The 11,563-nt window shown below is 38.6% G+C and overlaps 1 protein-coding gene across 1 annotated transcript in view; it reads left to right on the forward strand.

Moving 5' to 3' along the window:
• The window catches only part of LOC111871645 (protein timeless homolog), an 89,470-nt gene extending 82,837 nt beyond the window's left edge, over nt 1–6,633 (forward strand). The window contains exons 17-20 of the mRNA XM_023864881.2: nt 1,434–1,685; nt 3,625–3,812; nt 4,239–4,344; nt 5,306–6,633. Coding sequence (XP_023720649.1) covers nt 1,434–1,685; nt 3,625–3,812; nt 4,239–4,344; nt 5,306–6,135 — 1,376 coding nt within the window. The 3' untranslated portion in view covers nt 6,136–6,633. The remainder of the gene's footprint in view (nt 1–1,433; nt 1,686–3,624; nt 3,813–4,238; nt 4,345–5,305) is intronic.
• The last annotated feature ends 4,930 nt before the right edge of the window (nt 6,634–11,563 follow it).

Genomic DNA, 11,563 nt, shown 5'->3' on the forward strand with positions numbered 1-11,563 from the left:
TGGATGAGTATAATAAGGCAACAAAAGCTAAACTATAAATTACATGCAATAGCTAAAATAAATTACCTAAGTATCTTTGTTCTATTATTAAGCTAATTCTTGTAAAAATATTCTTGAAGGGAATAAAAAGCTTTGCACAACAAGTAATCCTTTAATTGACGCTTAAAAACCTTGAACTCTTGAATACTTCTTATTTGAGAGGGCAAGTTATTATACAATCTTATTCCCATGTTAATCACACTCCTTTTACAACGTGAGGTGTTACATGGTTGGACATACAAATTCTGCTTATGTACTGTGTTATAACCGTGCACATCTGAATACGAGATGTTATATATCGTATTTTTCCTTAAAAAAACACGTCTCAAAGATATACAATGAAGTTAAGGTTAAAATTTTAAATTCACCAAAAAATTCTCTACACGATATCCTGTTATTGACTCTATACACTATGTTGTATAGAAGTATAACATCAGTTCAGAGCAGATTAGCCTCTGATGTACAGTCATGCTTGCTCAGCCACTATAGAGGAAGCAGTGAATATTTTTGTTCAGGTAGTAGTAGCTGATCCATGCTGTTTTACTGCATCTTTAGCGCTTCAGGGTTTCTGCATTCCTTGCAAGTCTCAAGATTAAGATCTCAGACAGTATATGTTTACGTATTTCCGTAGTATTTGTAAGAGCAGTCTTATGTGATTATTTCTGTTGATGCTATCACATATTGACTTTGAAATATCTTTCTTCTCATATGTACAGGACAAAGCAAGCAGGTTTGTAGCATTATGAATTTGACTTACGCGGTACCCACTTAAAATCTGGGCTAGACTACTGGATTCTCATTGAAGATTCTCAGTTTTCTAGAGATTCTGTGGGCAGATGCTAGAGAATTCCTTCATATAGATGATGGTCACTTTCTTTCGTACTCTTCATGAACATCTTCATATCTCATCTGTGGTAAGAAGGAAAAGGTAAAGAAAAAAGAGTAAAGCTATCCCTGTAACAGGCTGTGAAGGTCCATAGGGTTGTGAGATGTTGAGGCTCCCACATTATCTAGACAATTGGCTGACAGATGGCGGTAAGGTTGTCAGCCTTATGTGCTGGCCTATACCCCCCAGGAATATTCCAGGTACTAATTTTGTTAGAGGCTGAGTCAACCCCAGTGCAATAGTGTGACTGGAAGGATTAGGTAGATTGAAAAAATATCCACCTCACGTGGAGTCGAACTTGCAACTTTCCAGCTCGTAGCATAGTGCCTCAACCAACTACACTACTGTGTACCACTGTGTTAAGAGGAACTGGAACATTAATTGCATAAAATTGATTTCTTTAATGATGTGCAGATTGCTTTTGTTGTTACAACACCAGAAAAACTTATCAAAGTCATAAACACCGTGAGGTGTTTGATAGCAAGTGTTGTTGTTGTTGTTGTTGTAGATACTTCAGGTTGGGAGTCTGTTGCTAGTGATGAATCAGATTCAGATGAAGACAGTGACTCAGGTGGTGATGACCGTTCCTCGGACGGCGGTGCTGCAAACAGAATGCCTGCTGCCAGAATGACACAGCCCAAGCAGAAACATGATAACAACGGGGGCCACAAGAAAGCAGCTGCATGCAAAAAGGGGGGAGCACCCATGCCATATTCTTCAGCAGAATTAATCAGTTCTTTTAATGAAGTCATTAATGCTGGTAATTGTACATGCGCTTATACATTCAGATTGGTGTTTCCTGAATGGTGTTCTGTGGAACCCCAGAGTTCTGCAAAGCAAAAAGAAGGGCTGTGCAAGAAAATTCCTTTACAATATAAAAAAGTGATATGATACAGAAACAAACTAAATGTGGAATGTGGTCCCAGGATTGAGAATTGAAATTTTAAATATAAAACCAAACATAAAAATAGTTTATGAAGAAAAAGTAAAAACCACTCTTCATATTGCAAATTGCAAATATGTAGCGTATTACATTTTAAGCTTCATTTTTCATGTATATGACATGAGATATTTTCCCCTAAACGTGTATAATTAATTAAATATTTGTTGTCCAGTTTTAGCGACATATATAAGAAATTAATTATGGATTCTGTAAAATGTTTTTCAAGTGCAAAAGGCTTCCATGGCGCAATTAAATTGGAGAATATGGATTGTACATTTATTCCACAAAATAACATTGTATCATTGTGTTTAGCTTGCTTGTCCCTCTGTTTTCTTTCTCTGTCTTCATAATCCAAAATTTATGCTTGCTAATAGAACACAAGAGAATTTTTGACAAACAAAACAAACTCAGTGGCTTGAGTCCGCAGGCGAACTATACCGACCAAGCAACCGCCACTTGTCGGCAAAGTTAGTGCCAACTTTAGCGGATAGAGAGTGTCACGTGGTCAGTGTAACAAATCCCCATGGCCGATAATCTCGATTCTCTACACCAGAGACGCCATTTCCTTGAAATAGCTCCTCAATTATCCTCACAAAGCTGAGTGGACCCTGTTCCAGACCCACTACTTCTCAGAAAATCTAGTAGTGCCAGGAATCGAACCCAGGACCACAGGATCTGTAGCCAGTCACTTTGACCTCTAGACCACAGAGGTGAACAATTTTTTACATTTTAGAAAAACAAGAATTTTGGCAGCAAAAATATTTTCATTCATAGAGCGGATGTGAAACTTCAAAAAGCAGCGGTCACTAATATTTTTTGTAAGTTAATTCAGACACCAGAGATTACAACAATATGAAAATCTGGTCATTGTTCCTTCTCCCCCACTCTGATGCTATTTGAATGTCAACCATGTTCGTTTTACAGGCCTTCTTTTCTTGTGGAAATCTTTGAAAGGAAATAAATTTATATTTCAGTACTCAAGAGCAATGGCTCTGGTCTAGAAAACCGAAATTAAATGCCGTGGGGATTCGTTGCGCTGACCACGTGACACCCTCTGCCTGCTAAAGTTGGCACTAACTTCGCCGACAAGCCATGGTCACTCGGTCAGTATCGTTCACTTGCAGACTACAGGCCACGGAGTTTGTTTGTTTTATTATTTTTCAGAACTGTTCTGGTCATTATAAAACTCTATTCAGTGTTCTTGATAAATGTTTTTTTATTTCATTTTTTATCTTTCATCCTTGGCATGTTTCAGTCTGAGAGACCATCTTCAGAAGGACATAGCAATACACGCAGAAACTACCATTACAATGTGATTGGTCAACATCAATACATACATACAATATCGTTACAATTCCATGAGTGCCCTTCTGAAGATGGTCTCACAGATCGAAACATGCTAAGGATGAAAGATTAAAGAGGAAAAAAAAACATTTATCAATCACACTGGATGGAGTTGGTAACCTTTTATAATATTGCTAGTGTGACAGACCAGGATGAACCAAATCAAATGTTCTGGCCCTAACAGTGACAGATTAATAATAATTCATTGAAAATTATTGATCACTATAGCAGAGATGATAAGATACAATACAGTATTATATTGGAGCATCCTTGTGCACTTTTCACTTAGTGCCGATTAGTTACAGTCTCCCCTGCGACAGTATGTCCTATAAAATTTATTAACTTTAAAACTTTTGAAATTAATAAAATGACTAATCGACACTAAATTGCAAATAGAGCATTTGACTCACAGGGATGACAGCTGCTCTTCGTTGGGTATCATCATCATTGCAAGAGGTGGCTGATGACAGAGAAGCAGATGGTGAAGAGGAGATCATCCCTTTGGTTCCCATTACTGAGGAGGCTATGACTGCTATGGAAAATCCACAGTTCCTTAAACTTCTGACTGCCCTCAACATTGTCCCACCTTCAGATGAACAGGTGTGTTTCCAGGCAAAAATTTGTTATGAAGAAAGTTCGTAGAAGTATGTTTTCTTACCCTCATGAGCATTGTCTTGTGTAAATAAAAAGATATTCATAGGAAACTTTTTTTCTTTTCTTTTCAACTCTTCTTTTGATGGGTTTTGTTAAGACTAGCAGTGCGGACACATGCACATGCTTACGATTGGCCAAAAGAGGGTATGGCCAGTGTCCACCTCTGAAATTTTTGATAAAAAAGGAATTAAAGATCCTGTATATGAAATCTCCTTTCACTTTCTTCCTAAAGATCAGATTTATACAGTAATCTGAGGAACATCCTATATGAGAAAATTTGCCACTGGGATAATAGTATTACAACTACCAAATCGCATCGGGAAGTACAGTGAAACTTAATTCAAGGATATTTGTCTGTTGCCTTATTTACAGGAGATATATTGGCGTATTCCAGGCCATCTGAGCGTTCAAGATCTTAAGAAAAGGACTGAGATCATTAATCAAGCACTAGATGGGAGTTTGATAACACAACATAGTGGTAAGAACACAATTAATTGGCAGCTCTATACCACATATATAGAACAGACACCAACAAGGAGCAGATTGGTCTAGCGGTAACAGTAGACTTGAATTCAGAAGGTATGTAGTTCAGAAATAGGCCAGGACATCAGTTATTCTGAGTGAAATGTTTTGTAGTTTTCCTCAGTCCCTCCAGGTAAAATGCTAAGGTAGTATCTCGTTTAAACCACAACAGCTTCCTTCTATATTCTATCCAATTTGTCAGTTATTTATCATCCTTCCGTACTTGTATTGACAGTGTAAAATAACTCACAAAATTTTATACTGCGGAACACCATTGTGGCTGCCATTATAAACGGACTCAAGTAATACAGTAATTTGCATGTTAGGTGTTAGGAAGAGTATTTAAGGGAAGACAGCGGCAGAAATTGAATTCTCCACACAAGTTTTCTGACTTCTGAAATTTGGAATCTTTGTCATACTGGAAGGCAAAAGTAGCACGTCGTGAAGATATATACCCAATTTTCTGTCTGTCGCTCATATTGGCGTGTGTGTGTGGGGAGGGGGGGGTGGCAGAAGCTTCAACCCCAACCTTATGCAGGAGTGTTACTTATACAGCCACCATGTTTAGCAATATTACAAGAATTAAATGATATTTGTCATAATTTTTTTTAATGCTAGTGAGGCGGGACTAAGTCCCTTGTACTGCAGCTACTTCTGGCCTATTGTACCGGCTCCAGATGATAGGTGAGGGTGATTGTGGAGCAATTGATGGAATGAAGACTGGCAGGGGAAACCGAAGTACTCGGAGAAAACCTGCCCCAGCATCACTTTGTCCACCACAAATCTCACTTGACCAGACCCGGAATCAAACCTGGGCCACTGCGGTGGGAAGCCAGCAACTAACCCCTTGAGCTATGTATAAGCCAAGTATATTTGTCATAAAGAGGATGTGTCATTCTTCTTCCTTTGCTTTTTAGGTGAGGGGATAGATGGCAGTGCAGGAAGTAGACAAGATAATGACGCAGATGGAAACATAAACAGTTCTGAAGAAACAGAATTTTCAAGCAAACAAGCAGCTGAAACAAAGATACCAAAGGCAAAAAGGAATAAGAATAAAAATCCTGCACAGAAAATCAGGAAGCACCTGCAGCTTGATTCAGATTCTGAAACAGAAGAAATAAATCGTAATTCACTGGCTCAAACAGGTGAATCTTCAGAGAGTATCATCTCAGGTGAAAGTCCACAAAATAGAAGGAAAATTTTTACATTGGATTCTGAAAATAATGAAAAAAGCAGTAACTCCATGATGTGGAAAGTTGATCATCCCATTGCAGCAGGAAGTGGGATGGATGGTGATTTAAACAGAACTACAAAGAAGAAGCGCACACACTTCGTACTTGACTCTGATTCTGAAACAGAGGAAACAAGCCTTAGCTCATTGGTTCAGAATGTTTACATTCCTGACACAAAAAGTGTAACAGATGGCAGTTCAAATGGGACTACGAAGCATATTGTCACCAGTGTCGCGCTGAATTCCGATTCCGAAAATGAAGTCATCGGAGCCCGAGCTGAACCGACAAGGCGTGAGTACAAAAGAGTTCTTAGTGGCTCAGACTCAGACGGTGACATTTCACATTCCATCAAAAGGAGCAAGACCACATTTTCTGCTGATGAAGCTAATACAATGGACACAGAAAAAAGACATTCAGAAGAAGAAACAGATGGTAGCATTAATATGCAGAAACATAAACGTAGAATTATTTTGAGTGACGATGAAGAAGATGTTTTGTTAATTGAATCACTATAACAAGGTGCCATTTTGACAGAATTGCATTGACCTGTATCATTCATTAATAGGGTGTTTTCATCCCCCATGGTAAAGATGTTTGTATTGAAAACATACCCTCTGTGCATGCTTCTTCAAGGACCATGTAATGCTCATCTGATAAAGGTTAACAAGAATCATACAGTGAATAATTTTTATGAACTGAGTATTAGCTTACATTCCTACATGTGTAGAAAGCATGCCCTTTAAATTAATTTATAATAAACTCATTAAAAGCACCATTCATATTCAGAGTAGGAGTGTTTCTTCCACTTGTTTCGTTTTATTATAATTCCTCACTCTCCGTCTATAAGCTATAGTGAACAAAAGCCAAATGTGTGATATTTGAGATGTTTAAAGCAGTAGAATATTTAGACTGTGCTCCTCTGGGTTATATGTCATAACACTGTGTAGTCAGGTTATTGACTGCTGCCTCCACATTCGGGATAGAAGTCCACTTGTACATGAACAGTGAAGATGATGTCTCCCTAATTAGGTCATTTGCATCCTCAAATAGCAGAAAGCTCTGTCTTAGTCCTCCTGGCAGAGATCATTTTATACAGCCTTCCTTCAAGAGCTGCCTTCGAGCCATATTTGATCATTGTCCCTATTAGGATGTATCATATACTCTGCTACTACTGACCATTTTTCCTATACAGGGTGTGTCCCTTTAGGAGGTTTAGCCCAAGTTTTATACAGTTCTCCAATTCCACACTTTTTCAGAACTTTAGCCTTGATTTAGTTGTATGTTCTTGTGGTGATTTCATAAGAATACAAGATGGAGTTCGTACTGCATTCACTTGTATCTCGCATTACTCCTGATAGGCATCTCATGATGGGTGTTGTGTTGGAAACGCTAATCGGCATCCTTACTGGAGCCACCCAGAAGATATACTTGCAATAGTACACTGAAGTTCAAGGGAAACACGTGCATCCTTCTAGCCATTGCAGGGCCAAACTAGTCAATTGGGCTTCATCCCGCATTGCCATGAACTGTGCATAAATCCGCATTACATGATCAGACATATCAAAGATAAAAGTCAATAGTGTTAGAATCTTTGCTTTTCATTCATTGTAACTGAAAGCAATAAATTAATTACATTTTCTAAAAGTGCCCAAACATAAGAAGGGCAATGAATCAACAGTTTCCTTATAATCCCTACTCCATTTTATTTCCCCAATAACTTTGAAAGTTTGGCTGTAGGATTTTGAGTCACTCTGTATGCCAAACATGATGTAGCTTTATATTCAATGCACGGGGCAAGAAGACAGGCATCAGCAGAGGCAGTATTATGTGTAGTTAAGCAGGTTATGTAGACCATAAGGGCAGGTGGACTGTCCCAGCAGTGACATGTAGTGAGAGGTCTATATAGCCAGTATAAATTGAACAAAGGCAGCAAGGTCAGGTAATCAGGCATATGTATAAGCAGTACTAAGGACATGTAGCCAAGTTCTTATCATCAGCACGTTTCATCCTCAAACATTAAGCCACCTTTCTCAAATTTATATATATATATATATATAAGCAGTACTAAGGACATGTAGCCAAGTTCTTATCATCAGCACGTTTCATCCTCAAACATTAAGCCACCTTTCTCAAATTTATATATATATATATGTATAAGCAGTACTAAGGACATGTAGCCAAGTTCTTATCATCAGCACGTTTCATCCTCAAACATTAAGCCACCTTTCTCAAATTTATATATATAAGTGTTTATATGCCCAATATAATGGACAGATGTCAACTGTAAAGCCAGTATGGAGAACATATACAGACATGCATCTGTATGCAAAATGTCGGGGGTTCATATATGGGCGTTGGTATAACCAATACTTAGCAGGGGTACTTAGGAACAGCCCTATGAAACTCCCATGTTATTGGTGGGCAGCGTGGCCACCATGACACCAGGGTGCAATGCTGCTGCCATCTCTACGCGTCCTTCATTAACTAAATTTAAAATGCCCGACAGGACCGAGAGCATCATCAGTAAGAAGGTATGCTAACATAGCAACTATTTTGAGTACCCCCCAATGCTTTGTTCGCTAGAATAGCAATAAATACTTTTACAACCAGTTCTCTTGTACTGCAGAGGTTTCCCCCCCAACCTATTTCCATTTTTGAGCTGTGTTCAGTATCACTATTCAAGGAGGATGAGGTTGGCAGGGCATGTAGCATGAATGGGGGAGGCGAGGAATGCATATAGGATATTGGTGGGAAAGCCAGAATGAAAGAGACTACTGGTAAGACCGAGGTGTAGGTGGGTGGACAATATTAAAATGTATCTTAGGAGATAGGATGGTATAGATTGGATTGATCTGGCTCAGGATAGGGACCAGTGGAGGGCTCTTGCGAACACAATAATGAACCTTCAGGTTCCATAAAAGGATGGAAAATTCTTGAGTGGCTGCACAATTTGGAGGTTCTCAAGAAGGGCTCAGCTATATAAGTAAGTTCAATATCACTTCACCCATATCCTTTGGGCTGGATTTCAGTGAAGTGCTATTAAACTTGGTCCTCCACCCTTTCCAAAAAAATAACACTGGAATAAGAGCCTCTGCAGCTCTGGAGTACAAGAGATTAGGTTGCAAATTATTTATCTGGAGAAAGTTTCTCACCTGTGCCTGGAAAGCCGTAACCTTTCTTTCACACGAAACACCTCTTTAACCAAAGGCACTGAACTTTGTGAACTGTGACATACATGGAATACTTGTATTTAGGAAAGCTGAAGGTGGGGAAACTTGAAAGAAAGTTCTGTTTCCATCAGAGATACATATATTAAACTCCATAATTTCCTCATAACTTACACTTGAAAACCATACAGATCACAGTTTTTCGGTTTCATTTAAGCATTATAAATCATGTATTGTAAGCAACAATACTCATGTTCCCATTTATTATTATTTTCATTAGAATTATGGAACTGAGAATGTGAAATACACTCTTGTCAACAAGATTAAGACTGCATTTAATTATATAAGAAAATCTACTATATTCATCTTTACCAGTTCAGTACTGGGCAGAATAATAACATATCTTAAAGAAATATAACGAATACTGAAAATCTGGTATCTATTCATATTCCAGTTCAGTATTGGATACAATTATATAGCAAAAATTAATAATACAATTATATCTTAAAGAAATGCAATTACTAATGAAAATCTTATGTTCATGTTCACCATTTCAGTAAAGGTAGCATTATATGGCAAAAGTAAGAGACGGAATACACCTATAACAACGAAAGTGAATAACAATGTGGATGTGGGTTCGGTTCCACGCTTCCATAAACTTCATCCGCATTACCTCCTGCCCTACCCTATAAAATGAATTCTTCAGAAGAACGATTTGCACAGCCCAATAACTACTTTTCATGGCTCTCCATCAGGGTTTACTCCACAGATGGCGCTACAGTTATTTTATATTTTCTTGTTAACTCTCGCTGAATTAGCTTGGTCTCAAGTGAATAACTTAAAGTCACCCCTAAGGGCGGAGGTGGGCCGATTTTTTTTTTTTGATTGAAAGCCTATACCCACTTAGGCGAGTGTTTTAATGAGCGGCCGCAAAAATCTTCCCTCACCCCGGTCACTCCCTCTTCACTTCTTCCTCTGTTGTTGGCTTTCTTCACTAATTTCTTCTATTCCTTTTTATTTCCACAAAAATCCTACTGGTTTTGAACCAGGGACCTTCTGAACACTAAGCTGATATCTTACCCCTGGACCTCCAGCTCCACAGAAATTTATTTTCTTTAATCTTCCTCTTAAGGTACATCTTCGGTTATAATTCCAGAAAAATCAATTAACTTACTTTCTAAATCACAAAACTACTTTGTCTCGAACCTTCGAAATCGTCTTTACTACGCCGGTGTCTTACCATTAGACCACCCGTGCCACGGAGATTTCCCATCTTTAATCTTCCTCCTATGTTACATCTGTTGTAATTGCAGAAAAATCTTATTAACTCAATTTTATTTTATAAAACTTTCGGTGGTTCCGTACCTCGGAACGTCTACACACTACGCCGGTATTTTACCGATAGGCCACCAATGCCACGGAAATTCTTGACCTTCAACCTTCCTCTTATGTTACATGTCGCTATATAATTCCACAAAAATCTCATTACAAAAAATCCTTGTGGTTTCGAACCACGGACCTTTCATTTACAACGCCGGTGCCGTACCTCTAGACCACCTACAACCTTCTGCGATCGTCCTTATATTATACGAGTTGGTTTATAGCTGCAGAAAAATATTCATTTATTCACTTTTCAATTTCTATCAACAAAAGACACCGTTGTCTCGAACCCCGAACCCTCCCAATACTTCGCAAATGTCTTACCCACGTACCACCAGATCTATACAATTTTGTTATCTTCGCCTTCCTCATATATTAAGACTTGCTTCCTACATGCACAAATTTCTTACATTCTCTTTTTTTCCCACAAAAACAGTCATATCTTCGAAACACGTACCTTCTAAACCATACACCAATGCCTTACCAAAGGACCGCCACGGTTATGACAACTATTTGCATTCGTCTTCCACATATCCTACCGCTTCGTTTCTACTTTTACAAAATTTCTTTCACTTCGTGCTTCGTTTCAAAGTCATTTTACGACTAACGGTTGGCCAGTCACTTTCTCTTAAGTTAGAGCTCATTCAGACGCTCATGTTCTGATCTTAGTCTTGAATTATTCGTAAGCTTCACTGTTTGGCCTCTAAAAGGCGCGTCCGCATTACTCGTGCTAGTAAATCTTCATCCACACTACTTCAGTTGCTCGCCAGGCTTCGGCGCGTGAGGATCCGTATATTTACTCGTGTGTATAGGCTGTAGTCGTATTTTAATTTATTGGCTATAGTTTTTAAATTAAAAACTTGCTTGTCTAGTGACTTGTCATATCGTCCACATTATTCGCGAGTCACAAGAGCACGAGGACGAGTAATGTGGACGCGCCTTAATACGAATCCTTTTTGATGACAAAACGGGTCTATCCCTTCTCACTTGTCACAGTCAATTACATGAGACCAAGCTAATTCAGCGAGTTAACAAGAAAAATGAAAAAATCTGTAGCGGCATCTGTGGACTAAACCTCATTGAAAGCCATAAAGTGTAGTAAAAAATATAGCATCTTAGTTTCTTTTTACCTAACTTATTGGGCTGTGAAAGCCGCCCCTCTGAAGAATTCATTTTATAGGGTAGGGCAGACGGTACTAGGGATGAGATTATTGGAAGCGTGGAAATCAACCCTACGCATCCTTGGTATCGTGCAAATATTTAATCCCTTGAGACCAAGTTAATTCAGCGATAGTTAATAAGAAAATATTAAATAAAATTGTAGCGCCATCTGTGGGGTATGGAAGCATGGGGAACCTGAACACTCGAGACTAAAACCTCATGGAATGTCACGAAG

Source organism: Cryptotermes secundus, unplaced genomic scaffold (genome assembly GCF_002891405.2).
Source record: "Cryptotermes secundus unplaced genomic scaffold, Csec_1.0 scaffold11, whole genome shotgun sequence".
NCBI classification, from domain to species: Eukaryota; Metazoa; Arthropoda; class Insecta; order Blattodea; family Kalotermitidae; genus Cryptotermes; species Cryptotermes secundus.